At 33.4% G+C, this 17,133-nt stretch overlaps 1 protein-coding gene across 1 annotated transcript; it reads left to right on the top strand.

Annotated features, from left to right (window-relative positions):
- The first annotated feature begins 14,826 nt into the window (after positions 1-14,826).
- Positions 14,827-15,709, top strand: LOC120147793 (germin-like protein subfamily 1 member 14). The gene is made up of 2 exons (XM_039161089.1): positions 14,827-14,971; positions 15,066-15,709. The coding sequence occupies exons 1-2, from the start codon at positions 14,848-14,850 to the stop codon at positions 15,617-15,619; spliced, it is 678 nt and encodes a 225-aa protein (XP_039017020.1). The 5' UTR covers positions 14,827-14,847; the 3' UTR covers positions 15,620-15,709.
- Positions 15,710-17,133: the final 1,424 nt, after the last annotated feature.

Consider the following 17,133-nt stretch of genomic DNA (forward strand, 5'->3'; position numbering starts at 1 on the left):
GAATAAAGTAAACTTGCAAGTTTAAAATATTACAATCAGATATACTTCAAGAGATATGTTGATCCTCCAAGTGCTCGAACTGAGGTATCTAACCAACAGTATCTGAAAGGGGAAAAACATTTTCGAAAGGTGAGCTAGGCTCAGTGTGTCCCAACATTTCCATAAAATCACAATAGGTACATTAAACAAATCACAGTCCAGTAAATCTCACAAATTCGTAAAAGAGTTTAACTTTTGAAAATCATAGTTTAAACCCTTTTCTGGTACACCATCAGTAGTTCCCAAAATTATTTTCCATATAGCTTACTTTATGCACATAGCAAAAAGAAAGCCGACTTAAGGATAGGCTATGAAGCTTGTATCCTTAAGCCCAAGTCAATAAGTCCATATAGCTTACCCTAAGCACACAGCAAAGGAAAGCCGACCTAATGAAATATCTTGGGGCCCTCAAGAGTCACATTAGGCCCGTTTATTAGCTTGATCAGAGCTATACAATTGTAGTTCAATCCATCCAAAAATCAATATCCATATACCAGTCATCAAAGTCCATAAATCATCAACAATAAATCGGTGTACCAACAATAATAATCCATAGATTTCAATGTACCATATTTCAAAACATATAAAACCATTATGTAGTAAACAGGAACACACCTCGATAATGGATTCAGATAGTAGATCTACTGATTGCAGGTTTCACCACGCTCTGCTACAGTTTTTGAACGGGTGAATACTGGTATACATGGTTTAACTGATCTAGAAGAGCTGGGTCGAGCTGTCGAACGATCCGGAGAGTCTCTTGTACCTTCAAACAATAATAATTAATCAGCCCCAAATCTTACTTAATTGTTTAAAGCTAAAATTCTTAAGTATATACGCATTTTTCGGGCTTGACTATGATTTTGGGGTATTTCGAGTCTGAATTTGGCCAAATGGATTGCGGAATCGGAATCAGGACGTCCAAAAACATAAAGTATGAATTTTCAAAAATTCAGATTCTTGGTCAAAGTCAAAGTCAACCACTTTGACCGTCAATTTGGAGACCTTCGGGTTCGAATTTGACAAAACGGACTTCGGAAACAGATTTGGGACGTCGAAAACTATCAGAATATGTATACTCAGAAAAGATTTACGGTCGTTTAAGGGTCGGTCAAAGCCATTTTAAGTTTTGGTCAAAGGAAGTCAACGGTCAACGGTCGGGTCGGGTCAGTCGGGTCGGGTCAGACCGGTCAAACTAGTTCGAACCGGTCAAACCGGTTTCCAGCCCTCCACTCTCCCTGCGGCGGCGCGTGAGGCCTCTTTCAGGGGTCTAAAAATTCTGGAAAAATTTCTAAAAATTATTTTAAGCGATTTCGAGATACTTACAAAGATCGGTTCAAATTTTTGAACGGCGGAGAGCTCGATTTCAACTCGGCCGAATCTTTGACTGCTCCACCTACTCACGCGCCGCCGTCGACGGCGAACAAGGTTGACACCGGCGGACTCGAAACGACACAAAGAACACGATGGTGCAGGAGGTGTCGTAAACGAAGCAACGATCGGCAGTGAATTTAAGATTTTCCCGGCGATAGAGCTAACAAAAACGTTGAGACTTTGACTGTAAATTCCTGACGTTTGGCAGCATTTCGCTTCAATTAAATTGAAGGATTTGTTCCACGCTCGATGATGAACACAACGGTGGTTTTAAAACGACGATCAGAATTTGGACGACGTCGGAATCGGAGTTGGAAACGGCGTATGGGAAAGGAAAATTGGGAGCATTTTGGTTCTGAAAATCAGAACCAAATGCACGCATATAATCACCCAAAGCTGCCGACAGGTTTAGGGTAAATTCAAGGCTTGGTCATTGGATTTCCTTTACTTCTAAAATGGCCTATAAACTCTCATAAATTTTGATTTAGTCACCAACAATTTACCAATTTTCATAATTAACCTCCAATTTCAATTAAATATTATTTTGTAAATATTTGGGTTGTTACATTAGGTCAATATCGGATTGGTTTATTTTCAGTTTAGGTCAACTTTTAGATCAGGTCAATTCGGGTTGAATTGGTTATGAGTCTAATAAAAAATCAAGTATATATTGAATTATTGATGTACTCTAGTAAAAATATGTCTTCTTGTTTGTTAATCTTATCATTTAGGCCTAATTTCAATTCTTATCGTTCAATATTTTGAATTAAACCATCATTTAGAGATGATAAATCGATAATTTGATACAAATACGATCCTATAATACGTGTTAGAATTTGTTATCAAAATTTTATGTGTTAGAATTTGTTATCAAATTTTTATATTAATCTCGTATGAAAAGTTTATAATGATAACTATTTGATAATGAAATAATTTTTTATTAAAAATGTTATTACCAAATATAAATCTAATATTTTTATTAAATTTAAAAAAAAATAACTTTATTTGTTAAGTTTTAGTCATACCATAAGTAAATTTTATATTATTTTTATTATGAATCTAATATTATCTCTTTTCTTTTAGTCGTTTTCTATTATTTTATTATAAATCTAATAATTTTATTACAAGTAAGATAAGTAAACTTTATTTATTACCCGTTTTCAATCTTACAATTAGATTCTTACTTTTATATTATTCTTAAATTTTCTATTTTTTATTATAAATCTAATACTTGTAATAAATTACCAATTTTATTTAAATTAATTTATTATTCAAAATAACTTTTATTGTTTAAATTAAAGTAAACTTCCTTATATATATTCAAAATAAAAAAAAGACCTCATTATTTAGGTTAAAGTATAATTTTATTTATATGGAAATTATTTTATATATTATTTACAAATACTATATATATAAGTATGTTGTTCTTCTTTAACTCAAGAAATTCAAAATTCAAGAATTTCCTTTGTCATCGTTCAGTCTTGTTATTTTCAATCGTCGCTCAATCCTATCAGCTCCAACTGTCGTACATAGCCGTCTCCATTTCTGCTTTAACTCTCACACACTGGCGCCTGTCCACCCAATGCCTAACTCCTCCTACCTTTTTATGTTAGCACATTACCCTAGTATTGCTTGCTGCAGTAACCGATAACTTCCCTTTTGCAAATACATCATATTTCACTTTTTTTTCAAGATTCACTTTAATTTAATTTCTTTAGTTAGATATTTTAATATCATATCACTTTATTATTTCCATTATTAATTACAATTATCACTATTAATTCATTACTAAAATCTGTTACGATCGTTATTATTATTCTAAAAATTAATATTATTTTCTACTATAATTATTATTAAAAAATTAAGTGCAAGAGTTTTTCGTAATCAAAGTGGTAACATCAATATCTTTTATTGTAACCACTTCAGACCGATGCAGGTGACTCGATCCGATATGGGGTGTCACAATAGGGCCACCGGAGCGACCCACCGTAAAAATATCAGAAAATTTATAACTTTTATTAAAACATGTAAACTCATAAAATGATTTATGAATACAAAATAAAATTTAGAAATAAAACAGATTTTCAGACTCGTATATAAAACAAAATACAACATACATGCTACTTAATCACATGTATCATACTCTGCAAGCAACACCGGAAGAATTCCCTTACTGATGTCGATAGATGCACTAATACGATTCTTGTAACCTTAAAAGGTGAGTAACAGAGTGAGCTTTGGGAAGCTCAGTAATACAATACTACCAGATGATGTTGAAGAACATGCAGATATAAATAGACATATATTTACTTATTGGTTCAAAAATCTACAGGTTTTTAGGCTAAGCTAAGGTCCTACTGATATCTCAGGTAGTAACGGACAGTAAGATTTTAGTTCTGAGAAATATTTCGGATGACTGAGTTTAGGAGATCAAAATAGGTTATCTAGTGTTCCCGTAAAACAAGTGAAAAGATACAGATCTTTTTAAAACATATTTTTTTTTAAAATTCAAAAACCATAGTAGCCCTTCTAACCATTCACATAAGAATGTGTAGGTTCCCTATAACCATACACCCAATCGCACAGCCAGTATGGCCCTGAGAACAAAGCTGAGGAGCCTGAAAATATACTTCCTCCAATATTACCCCCCCAAAATAAAACATTTTTTCGTCAGTAAACGGAGATATCAGAAATCAAAACATAATTTAGGTCAGATATAAGATAAGAATTCAGATCAGGTATCAGAACATAATTCAAATCAGAAATCAGATAAAGCATTCATGTGATTAGGGAACACACTAGTGTTTCCATATATTATTCATAGATACTGGATAATCTTATCGGGCAGAGAAACATAGATCTTCAGTATACCGATTGAATATCGGAAGTTAGAATCACTATTGGAAGAGTTCATTAACTGACAAAATCATTAGTTATTTAGAATGTGATTTGAGTTGATAAGGAAGAGAGGAAGATTCAAAACATTTACAATCTATGTTAATTGATCGGATTATCGAACAACTTGAGTTGAACAACTTATAGAACTGATGCTTGTCGAGTGGTCAATTGATTGCCCTTCAAGGGTATTCACTCTTTAATACTAAAATTCTTATCCATAGATCATCTTCCTAATCATCACGGAATAAATCTTCCAATGGTCTTTATTTCATTTCCACGTTTCAACGATATCAAGAAATCCTAACGTACTTGATTCGTGGTTCATGACTCATAAGGATAGTACATCATGTAAGTTTAACAGCGTTCCTAGACTCATCCTGATGAGTGTTCAGAATCGTTAATATTTGCTCGTTATTTCTTTAAACTTGTGGATTTATTGTTGTTGATTTTATCTTATTCTTATCTATTCTTTATTTTAATATTTTATTTATTTTTAATCTTGAATTTCATCCCTATCAAAACTCTACTGTTCAAAAACAAAAAGATAATTAAATCAGAAACTGCATAGTCTTTGTGGGATCGACCCTTACTTTCTACTTGCTATATTTTCTTTATATTTCATTTGGGATTAAGGAATTATTTTGATGCGAAAATGACGCTTGTCAAATTGGCGTCGTTGTCGGGACTAATGGCAAATACTGATTTATTTTTCTTTGTATTTGATTTATGACCAGAAAAAACCCAGGAGAATTAGTAGATCTTAACCCGGATATCGAAGCACAAGCATAAAGAATCCATGCACAAACGCTTCGAGAAAAAAGGAAAAGACAAGAAGAGCATAGTTCAGAAACGGAATCAAATCCGAAGAAAATCTATGAAGCAGATGCATATAAAAAAAATCAAAACTTGATGGTAGAAGAAGAACAAACAATCCAAGAGCTAGCCACAACTCTTGTCACTCAGACTCTATTATACACCATTTTTCCTAATGGCGGGACTCCATTTCAATTAAAGACGGACTTATTCATCTTCTTCCCACTTTCCACGACCTTCCCCACGAAAATCCGCACAAACACTTATTGGAATTCCACATAGTTTGTAGTAGCATGAAACCACATAGAGTTACCGAAGGTTAAATTAAATTGAGAGCTTTCATTTTCTCTTTAGTCGGCTTGGCTAAAGATTGGTTATTTTATTTACCTCCAAATTTAGTTAATTCATGGGATGACATGAGTCAAATTTTTCTTGAGGGGTTCTTCCCAGCGGCTAAAGCAAGCGAGTTACGAAGAACCATTATCTCCATTCGGCAAAAGACCAAAGAAAGTCTTTATGACTATTGAGAACGATTTAAAAAGCTTTGCGCAAGTTGTCCGCGACACAGATTAAGTAAGCAATCATTACTTCAATATTTTTATGAAGGTCTTTTACCTATGGATATGAAAATGGTAGATGTCACTAGTAGAGGAGCATTAGTGAACATGACCCTAAAAAACAGCGAGAGAGTTGATTTTAACCATGGCCGCCAACTGTCAACAATTTTCAAGTGAACCCAGCCGATGGGTTCACGAGGTAAGTACCTTTTCCATTAAAAATAAATTAGATAAATTAACTGAAATAGTTAATTCACTTGTTGTAGGAAAATTTGGAGTAAAAAGGGCATGTGGGAGATGCACGAAGTTAGACCATCCGACGGGCTACTGCCCGATGATATAAGAAGGAGGCAATGCAAAAATCAATGTTGTAGGAAACTTTCCAGGTCCTCCATAATGACTGTATAACCCATTTAACAATACTTAGACCACCCAAATTTTAGTTATACGCCGAATCAGAGGTCAGCTTATCAACCAAGACCTCCTCCTCAATAACAAATGAAAAAGGCATCATTGGAGGAAATCATAGAAAAGTTAGAAATTTCATAAGAAAAGATGGTTGCATCCCAGGAAAAATTACAAAGCCGAACCGAAACACATTTTCAAGAGTTGGATAAACAAGTGAGCCGAATGGCTCAAAATGTGGGGAAATTGGAATCACAAGGAAGACTACCTTCTCAAATAGAGGTAAATCCGAGAGAGAATGTTAGTGCCATCACACTTCGAAGTGGAACAGTCATCTCACCTGATGTTCCAGAAGAAAAAGCAGCACATTAGGAAGAACAAGAAGAAATGGTGCCTCCAGAAATACAAGGTACATCTGACGCACATCCTTTTTCTTCTTCTCATGAAATCGCACCACCCTTCCTATTAAGATTAATAAAGCGTGATAAAATAGCTAAAGAAAGGGAGATCTTAGAGGTGTTCGAAAAGTTCAAGTTAACATACCTATTCTTGAAGTAATTCGACAAGTACCGAGGTATGCTCAATTTTTAAAAGAGCTTTTCAGTACAAAGAGGAAATTAATAGGGAACGAAAATGTAAATTTAGGAGAACATGTTTCCGCAATTCAATGAAAACTCCCACAAAAAATGAATGTTCAAGGTATGTTCTCCATACCTTGTAAAATTGGCAATTTTAAAATTAAACATGTAATGTGTGACTTAGGAGCTTCAATTAACGTTATGTCATTTTCTATTTATAAAATAATTACTAACGAGCCATTGAAGGAAACGGGAGTAACCATACAGCTGGATGATCAATCTGTGCTCTATCTAGTGGAAATGATGGAAAATGTCTTAGTGAAGGTCGATGTATTATTTTCTCCTACAGATTACTTTGTCATTGACATTAACATGATAGGTCGGATACTTATTCCGAAGTACTCTTAGGCCTACCCTTCCTAAGCACCGCACATACAAAGATCGATGTTAGAAGTGGTATACTAATAATGGAATTTGATGGTGAGATCGTTGAATTTGATGTTTACAAAGTAATGAAATACCTAGATAGAGTTGAAAGAATTAATTATGTAGATATTCTAGATCCTTTAATCGATGAATATATTGAATCTAATTTTTCTTATAATCTTTCAAGGGATCTTGAACTTTGCCACACAGAGGAAAAAAGAGTTTGAAATATTTATCCAATAAATTCTAATTTATTTTTACCTTCCTCTAAAACTAAAATTTTGCCTTCTGTTTTGCAGGCACCTGAGGTAAAATTAAAGCAGTTATTGGAACACTTGAAGAACACCTGAGGTATAATTCTTTTAGTGAATGTCTTAATAATTTAACTAATGTGCTTAAAAGACGATTAGAATATAACCATGTTTTAAACTATGAAAAATGCCATTTTATGGTTGATAAAGGGTTAATTTTAGGTCATATTGATTCCTTAAAAGGGATTGCGGTTAATAAAGCTAAAACATATATTATACACTCACTTCCTTACCCCCACAATTGTGAAGGAAATTCATTATTTTCTTGGCCATGTAGGATTTTACAGCAGGTTTATTAAAGACTTTTCGAAGATAACACAACCTTTATGCAATCTTCTCCAAACGGATCAAGACTTTGATTTTGATTCAAAATGCAAGGCGTCTTTCGATTCATTAAAGGAAAAGCTTATTATAGCCCCAATAGTTTAGCCACCAAATTGGAATTACCACTTTGAACTTATGTATGATGCATCGGATACTAGCGTTGGAGTCGTTCTCGGCCAAAAAATAGGCAAATAGTCACATGTTATAGCCTATGCGTCCCGAACTTTGGACTCGGCTTAGAAAAATTATTCAACTTCGGAAAAATAAATTTTTTGCTATATTTTTTTCCTTAGAAAAATTTAGATCTTATTTGCTTGGCACTAAAATTACTGTTTTTACTGATCATGCAACTTTAAGGTATTTGATGAGCAAAAAGGAAGAAAAATCGAGGTTTATCTGATGGATCCTACTTTTACAAGAGTTTAACTTGGAAACCAAAGAGAAAAAGGGGTGTGAAAACTTGGTAGCTGATCACTTGAGCCGAATTCCCCTTTCCAGATCTAACCCACCACTTAGAGAAGAATTTCCTGAAGAAAATCTTATGGTGGCGCAAAGCATAACTCCATGGTTTGCGGATATGGTTAATTATATAGCCACAAGTAAGTTACCATTAGATTTGCCGAGAGCTGAAATCAATCGAATTAAGCGAGAATCCCGATATTATATATTTGGGATAATCCTTATTTATGGAAGAACTGCTCGGATCAGGTAATTCGGCGATGTATTGCCGAAAATGAGGTTAATTCAATTTTACAATTTTGTCACTTACTCTTGTGACGATCACTTTGGGCCAAAATGTACAACTCATAAAAGTCTTGATTGTGGTTTCTTTTTGCCTCACATCTTTTGGGATTCTTATTTGTTCTGTAAAACTTGTGAGAGATGTCAACGTACAGATAATTTAAGCCGTAAGAAAGAGATGCCACTAAATCTGGTGCAAGTTTGTGAAGTTTTTTATGTTTGGGGAATCGATTAAATGGGTCCTTTTATTTCGTCATTTGGAAATACTTATATTATTTTAGCTGTAGATTATGTTTCTAAATGGGTGGAAGCTAAGGCTACCCGAAATAATGATCGTAAAACTACAAATTATTTTTTTTAAATTCTATTTTTCCACGTTTGGCATGCCACGTGCTATAATAAGTGATAGAGGAACTCGCTTCATTAACCAAGTAATCGAGTCGCTAATGAAGAAATTTGGACTAACTCAAGGAATTGATATAACTTACCATTCACAAACGAATGGACAGACAGAAGTATCGAATCGTGAAATTAAAACAATTCTTGAAAAAAAATGTTAAACCGGACAGAAAGGATTAGAGTTTAAAATTAACTGATGCACTTTGGGCATATCGAACCGCTTATAAAGGTCCCGTTAAGATGTCACCATACCAGCTTGTTTTCAGTAAACCATGCCATTTATTGGTTGAGTTAGAACATCAGGCTTATTGGGCTATTAAACAGTGTAACATGGACATGGTTGCGATTGGTGGGGCTCGAAAATTACATATTCAAGAATTTGTGGAAATCTGGAAAAAAAAATGCCTATCAAAGTGCACGGATATTTAAAGAAAAAAAAAGAATTTCATGATAATCGAATTTATTTTAAAACATTTTCTGTCGGTCAAAAAGGAAATGTTATTTAACTCTAAATTTAAACTTTTTGCAGGAAAACTCAATTCAAAATGGCTCGAACCATTTACAGTGAATCAATTATTTCTTCACAGTGCTGTTGAAGTTGAAAATAACTCAAGAGTTCGATTTAAAGTTAATGGTCAAGGACTGAAGCTGTATTATGAAAATGTTCTGGTTGGTATAATCGAAGAAATCAATTTAGAGGAACCTGTAGTCTAAAAAAAATTAGGTCGTCAAGTTAACGACGTTAAACAAAGGCGCTTGATGGGAGGCAACCCATTTTGTTATATTTTTGTTTTAAATTTGTTTTATTTTTAGCAAACTTTATTTCATTCCATTTATTTTTTTCGTATCAGATGATTAATTTTATTCTATTTTCCTCTGAACATATTCGAATTCTATTCGAATATATTATCAAGGAGAAGTGTTTCTAATATTGAGACAGGAGGCGGTGCAAGTTAGCATAACCCACCCCCATATAGGCGCACCACAACATTCCCCAAATCAGCGCCAATTTGACATCTATCATTTTGATGTCAAAATAAATTCCTTCTTCTCAATTATTAAACAAAGGAAATACGTAGTAAAAAATAATGGGTCGATCCACATGGACTTAGAAAATTCCCAAATTTCGGTTTGAATTGCCTTCACCATGCGATATGCAGTAGATAAAAAAGGGCTTTTGATAATAAAAAAATGTTAAATAAGAAAATGCAATTTAAAGTAAAAATAAAGAAAATGGAGAATTTAAAGTTGAAAATATACATGGTTAAAATAGCCTCAAGCCTTGCTTTGACTCAATTTCCTTCAGATCATCGAATTATATTTTTCCCTTCGGGATTCACGCGGTTACTTTGTCTAGAAGGGCAATCCTCGTGACTGTACTTTGTATACCAAATACCCAAGGCAATCTTTGAATCTGGCTTCGAAAATTGATTTGATAAACATCAATTTTTGTAGATCAATAATCATTTAAGTTCGTGAAGGCCGACTAGGATTGTTGATTCAATAACTACTAATTCCGATCTCAATCCCCTCTGAGAGAGGCAATCTTGCCAAGTGTGTTCCCAGTAAGTCGAATGTGCTTTCAATAAGTTGATCCTTCATCCCACACATTTAATTGCAATAACATCCTGACCAAAGTTAATCTCTGATTTTGAAAACTATTTTGATTTTGAAAATAAGCGCAAAGATTGAGAGATATATTATGAGGTTATTCAAGTGCTTTTCAATTCTCAAGTTGGAATTGAGTCATCGCTTTGGCCCTCGGCTTATGAGAAAATTAGCTAAGCATGACAAAAGTCACACTTAGCATGTTTAAAAATAAAAATTAAAATGAAATAAAAATGAAAACTTGAAAAGAAAAGAAAAGAAAGAACTTTATAAAACCATAAATAAGAAGAAGAATGAAATCTGAGTTGTGAGTTTAGGCTTATCCCAAGAGGTTATTTATAGCCTCTAAAATCCTAGAGATAAACATATAAATTCAAAGAAAAATAATCCTAAAGATAATTACAAATGTTTCTAAATTCAAACTTTAAAATTAAAAATAAATCTCCTAAAATATCTCTGCCCGTCCAATTTCCAGAAGGTGCTGACTAGATCTTCTAGAAAATTGTTGCTGACTGGACCTTCTATAAACTGCCACGTCAGACCGTATCATGCCCAGAGTCGTGCCCATGTCTCTAGCTGTAACCAAATAATAAAAAATGCAGAATGTGCTCTCTTTACTGCTAATTTAGAAAGTAAGATCATGCACAAAAATAAACATAATACAACCAAATGAGAAGTAATAAATCCAGAATATCGAAGAATTAACAAGCAAATATTATCGATTTAGAACACTCATCAGTATATGAGGTCGAATTTTGAATAAGTGGAGAAGTTCTTATATCCTTAAAAAAGTGAAAGATTTGATAACGTCTCGTAGTTTGTTATTCAGTTATGAATGTAAGTTTTTATTTCCTTATAGATTTCTTTCAATTTGTTATAGTAAAGTTTGTTTACCACACCATATTTTATCATTATTATTATTAATCTATTTCATTTTTTTATTTTGGTAAACAAATTAATAACTTCTTCTTTTAATTTATGTAGCTACAGAGGAAGATGAGTTTGTCGGTTCTGATGTGGATTAGATTTAATTCAACAATTGATGAATATAATATTTATGTCTACTGATATTTTAAGATTTAAGAGGGTTGAATTTGATTCTTCCAAACTATTTTATTGATCTTTTAAGTTTTATTAAGAAAGTTTTATTGAGAAACTCAATGTAATTGAGTTTGATGTGCAAGAGTAGTAGCTACATATCACTTTTGATTCTTTGAATGAGAATTCTTTATTTGAGATTTTTGTTTCATGTTAATTTGTATTTATAAAAAGGTATATTTTTTCTTTTAAAGTTAATTAAAATATACAGTATTGAGTATACTCGCTCTTTGTAGGACGGGTGGTCCTTTTTTTTTCTTTGACGTTAATCGCTTGAGAGGTGATATTTGTTTTTGAGGTGAATTGGTCGTCCTCTTACTTGACCATCGCATCACCAACATGAGTCAACAAGCAAGGTCTAGATAGTAACTTTATTTTATAATTCTTCATTCAAATAATTTTTAAATTGTCTTAAAAAATTATCTAATCAAATATGAATATAATTTTTAAACTAAAAATTAATATTAAATCATTAAACTATTATCATAGGTGATACTGATATTCATTAAACTATTACCAAAGTTGGTGGCTAAAAAAGAGAATAAATCATATAATATTTTACTATCCACCACATTGTTAAAATATATATAAGAACAATAAATCACTCGTCTATTTTTAATCATTTATCAAGTAAAAAATGTTCGATTCAAATCAAAATGGGTAAATTAAAGTCGGTTTGCTTTCGGTTTGGGTTAATTTCTGTTTAGGTTGCTTTCGGGTCAGATTAAATTCAGTTCAGGTTGTTTTCAGATCGGGTTAAAATTCAGTTCAGGTTGCTTTCAGTTCGAGTTAATTTCGATTTGTTTTGCTTTTGGTTCGAGTTAATTTCGGTTCGGGTTGCTTTCAGTTTCGCTAAATTTTAGATCGAGTATGGGTTGGGTATCGAATCAAATTTGATTATGAAATTTGGGTTTATATCAAATATCGAGTCGAGTAAATCGGTTCAAGTAATCGGGTTTGGGTCAAGTTTACCAGGTCTACCCCTTAGTGACAATAGATGAGTTATGTGGGATTTGATAGTATAATTACTCGATATTATGATTCTCTTCGTATAATAAGGTTCGAATAACCTAAGTCATCAAAAATGGGAATATGGTATTTATATTTAAAACATGGGCCTTATAAGACAATTAAGAAGCTGTTGGTCTAACCTCTAAACTGCAAGACCCAAACTAAAAACAAATTGTCATTGCAAGATGAATATGAACAAAATAACAGTTAGAGAGGTTTAGATATGCAAACCTCTTCATTTATTTCAACTAATGGTACACTAAAGTCAAGGAAGGAGAGATACAAGTCAAACATTATAAAGAAAACAATTAGCTACTTATCCATAAGGTTTGATGGAATTTAGAAATATTGGTCTAGTTGTTATCCCACAAGAAACGGGACTGAAGTTGCTTAACAACATTGTTATCCAGCTGGAAGGCTTTGGAAAGAAGATCGGGATTGATTGATGGGTGTGAGCCGAACACTGCGTTTGCAATGGTGATAACACCTGGGTTTTGGCTACTGAGAGCAGCAAAGGCAACTGCATTAGTTTGCCCAATGTTGAACTGGAAGTAAATGAGACCAACAGGGAAGACGAACACATCTCCGGGTTACAGGACTATGGTGAAGAGACGGTTCTCAGGATTGGATGCAACAAAGCCTACCTAAAGGGTGCCTTGCACAACAACTAGAATTTCAGCGGCACGAGGGTGAGTGTGAGGAGGGTTTAGGCCACCGTAAGGTGAATAGTCAATTCGAACAAGAGAAATGCCAAGAGTCTTAAGTCCTGGAATTTGTTTAACATTTGCTTGAGTCACGTCACCATTGATCCTACTTAGTTTGAAGTATTTCCTGGAATGTTGAGGCCTGGAAGAAAAAAATCTTCTGGGACTGCAAGCTTTGGGTCCTAGCACAACTTTCCATTGACAAAAACTGCATTAATGGAAAGAATATATATTACCACTTGGCTGCTTCTCAATGAAAATACTGCAATGATGAAGTTTCAAAGAACATACCACCATATTTAGTATCATTAATTGTTACACAGAAATCCTGAAAGGGGGCTGGGTTCCGAAACTGAGGCAAGTTTGGAAGCCAAAGTCCACAGGACTAATGCTACAAGGAATCCAACACCTTTCATTGTTGTAAGTAGCAGTCTTGAACTTGAATAAATTCTTCCAGGATTTGTTGCTTTCTGAGGGGTGAGAAATCTCGTTTGAAAGCATGTCTATTTATGAATAGCAGGCACTGAACAGGTCCATTATCATTTTCTTTCTTTAATAATTCCATGTTAAAAAGGAAAATGAAAACAAATGAGAGATTTCTTGAATAAATTATTTTGTTTAAAAATAAAAACTGATGGAATCATTCTTTAACCTGATCCTATCTTCCCATGCATGCATATTTTGCAATGGAACTGGTCGCAGCAAATGTCTTGTTTAACTACTCTATTGACTTTTAAAAACAAATAAAATATCATCCAATTGATTTGGCTCTTTCACCATTTCAAAGTTGCAGTGTTCCTATATATCTAGAGAATGCTGAAGATTTCACAACATTTAATATAATAATTTAGCTTCAGTTTGCAAATGACATTTAACTCACTCATGCACGTTTATATCTAAGATTGAACTGTTCCGGAGAGACAAGCATTGAATATTTCAAAACAAATACTTGTAATTACTAAATCATTATGTTTTCTCTAAATTAATTAATACAACTCCAACGTGGTTAATAAGCTTCCCTGGAAAATAATTTGTCTTTACAAATAATAGAGATCAATACTAATAAAAGTAGAAGCATAATGAAGGAAAAAAGCTTTTATAAAAGCTTTTCAGTAGTTATTCTCAACCCACAGATCAAATATGCCTATTGTTATTATTATATGGCCTTAGCAACAAAGAGATTCTGCCCAGCAGGTACAGTTTTGTGTTTAAGCGCTTCAAATGAAAAAATGTTGTCAACAAGGCCTATTGTTAATATTATATGGCCTTAGCAACCTTGGACATCTGCAAAAGTCAGCATTGGAATGGATCAAGTACCAGAAAAGACATAATTTAATGACAATATTGACTACTTCCATGACAAAGATACTGATGTAAGAAGCATACACAGCAAGTGAGATTTCGATGAAGAGACCGGGGTAGCAGTCGATGAACAATTCATCAAAAATAATATAAAATAATGCACAAGACAGACTAGTTCAAACACTGTACTGTATAAATACTCGTGTTCTCCTGCAGAGTTCCTCATCCCCCCAAAGCAATCAAAATTACATTAATAAAAATGAAAAGTGCTCATTTCATCCTAGCATTATCTCTCTTGTCTCTGGCTTCCCCATTTGCCTATGCCTCTGATCCTAGCCCTCTCCAGGACTTCTGCGTAGCCATCAATGACCCCAAGGATGGAGGTATGTTTCCCTTCTTGTGCTTCAAATACATCTCAAATATTTTCATGGCATATATGGAAATAATAATCTTCTTTTCATCTCTTCATTTATGCAGTGTTTGTTAATGGCAAGTTCTGCAAGGACCCCAAGCTTGCCAAAGCAGAAGACTTCTACTATTCAGGCCTCAACATTGCCAGAAACACATCAAATCCAGTGGGATCGACTGTGACTCCAGTCAATGTTGCCCAAATACCGGGTCTCAACACTCTTGGCATCTCATTGGTTCGAATTGACTATGCACCAAATGGAGGCCTCAACCCCCCTCACACTCACCCTCGTGCCACTGAAATCCTACTCGTTGTGGAGGGCACACTATCCGTTGGCTTCGTGACATCCAACCCCGAAAATCGTCTCATTACAAAGGTTCTATACCCTGGAGATGTTTTTGTTTTTCCCATTGGTCTCATTCACTTTCAGTTCAATATTGGGAAAACCAATGCTGTAGCCTTGGCTGGTTTGAGCAGCCAGAATCCGGGTGTCATTACAATAGCCAATGCAGTGTTTGGATCAAATCCTCCCATTAATCCTGATGTTCTTGTCAAGGCTTTTCAATTGGACAAGGATGTGGTGAAAAATCTTCAGTCCAAATTCTGGTGGGCTAACAATTAAGGCGTGCACCTATAAACTATATCTTCATCTGTACTTGGATTCAAGTTGGTCTTTTGTTTGGAATAAATTTTCACCTGTTTCTGTTTATTCTTTATAGTAGAATTTACATGTTTTAAAATAAAATAAATAAGAAAAGGGTTGGTCATGTAGCTTTAAGCCTGTTTGTTAAGCAATGAAATTTGTTATTTTCATTATTGTTAATATGTCTATACTTTTGGTCTTACTTTGCAATCTATTTCTTTCGCAATAGGACACATCTTATTTTAATTCAGCACATTTTAAGTTAAATCTACAGCATAAATTACGCAGATTCTATTTTCTCTTTGGCTTTCCTGGTTCCTCTACGTTTTTGTTGTTGATATATTGTTATTGATTTTCTTTTTAAAGATATATGTTAGAGATTATTACTTGAGTTTTGTTTGGTTCTGTCCGGAAAGTGTTTTGGTGCTACCCAAATTGTGAAGAATTATTTTTGAGGAAAAAGAATGATTGTATACGGTCAATGTAAAAATTCTGAGATAGCCATACTTAATTTTATAACTTTGTTAATTTTGCGTACAGTTTTTAATATAATGAATTTTCTCTCATTTGCATTTAACGTTTTTATTCATCTAAGATATTTAAATGAAATTCGTGTTTATTCTACTTTCTTTAATTTTTGATGTCGTGCCTTTACACTGTTCAATTTCATAACAATGACCCTAAACAATATTTTATGATTTTCTTAAATTTTATGATAATAAGTAAATCGTTTTCTTTTACTGTACTTTGCAATATCACAATCTAATGACTTGTGTAACACTTTTGATATGGTCTATGAACATGTTTGGAAATACTTAACAACTGATGGTGCAGTTCTATCGTCAAAACGGTACCAAACACAGATGCACTAAATTCCTTAACGCACAAAATGGAGCAGAAAATTCTGCCAATAAATGAAATCGAATTTCATTGAAAAAATCGAAATACTTACTAATCTTGCAAATCTAATAGCTAACCTCAATGATATCTTCTTCTAATTATTCAACCTGGTAAAATACAATCATAATCAAGATTTAGAGGCACTCTAAAAGCACAAACTCATGTGATTTATTTTCAGAAAATGTATCAAAATCAGTTTATTTTACTTCAGGAACAAAATCCATCTTATTATCATTTGCAAATCTGATTTTATATTCTTAATAACATCTCAAAAATCACTAAGATTTATTGAATATCAGTGGTAATTAAATCAGGAAAAATCATAGAAAAAGTACTCTGAAATTCACCTTTTAATTTGCATATCCATAAATTAAAACAAGTGATCTTTAAGATCATTATTAATTGGATTTGTAATGGACTTGGATAGCCAAATGAGAATAATAGGACAATTGTAAGAGAGAATTGAAAGAAAACGAAATAGATTTTTCATTCGTCAAAATCAGCATGATAACTAGTACTATTTGTTCAAAATATTACAAGGCTTACTGATGATATTTCCGCCGTTGGTCTTTTTGTCAAGCAAGTACGTGCAA

The sequence above is a fragment of the Hibiscus syriacus genome, unplaced genomic scaffold, assembly GCF_006381635.1.
Source record: "Hibiscus syriacus cultivar Baekdansim isolate YM2019G1 unplaced genomic scaffold, ASM638163v2 tig00110943_pilon, whole genome shotgun sequence".
Classification (NCBI taxonomy): Eukaryota; Viridiplantae; Streptophyta; class Magnoliopsida; order Malvales; family Malvaceae; genus Hibiscus; species Hibiscus syriacus.

Bases quoted from the DNA above. Each gene is read 5' to 3' on its own strand.
- LOC120147793 (XM_039161089.1), top strand. From the start codon at position 14,848: ATGAAAAGTGCTCATTTCATCCTAGCATTATCTCTCTTGTCTCTGGCT. The intron at 14,972-15,065 runs GTATGTTTCCCT...TCATTTATGCAG, and splicing joins CAATGACCCCAAGGATGGAG to TGTTTGTTAATGGCAAGTTC.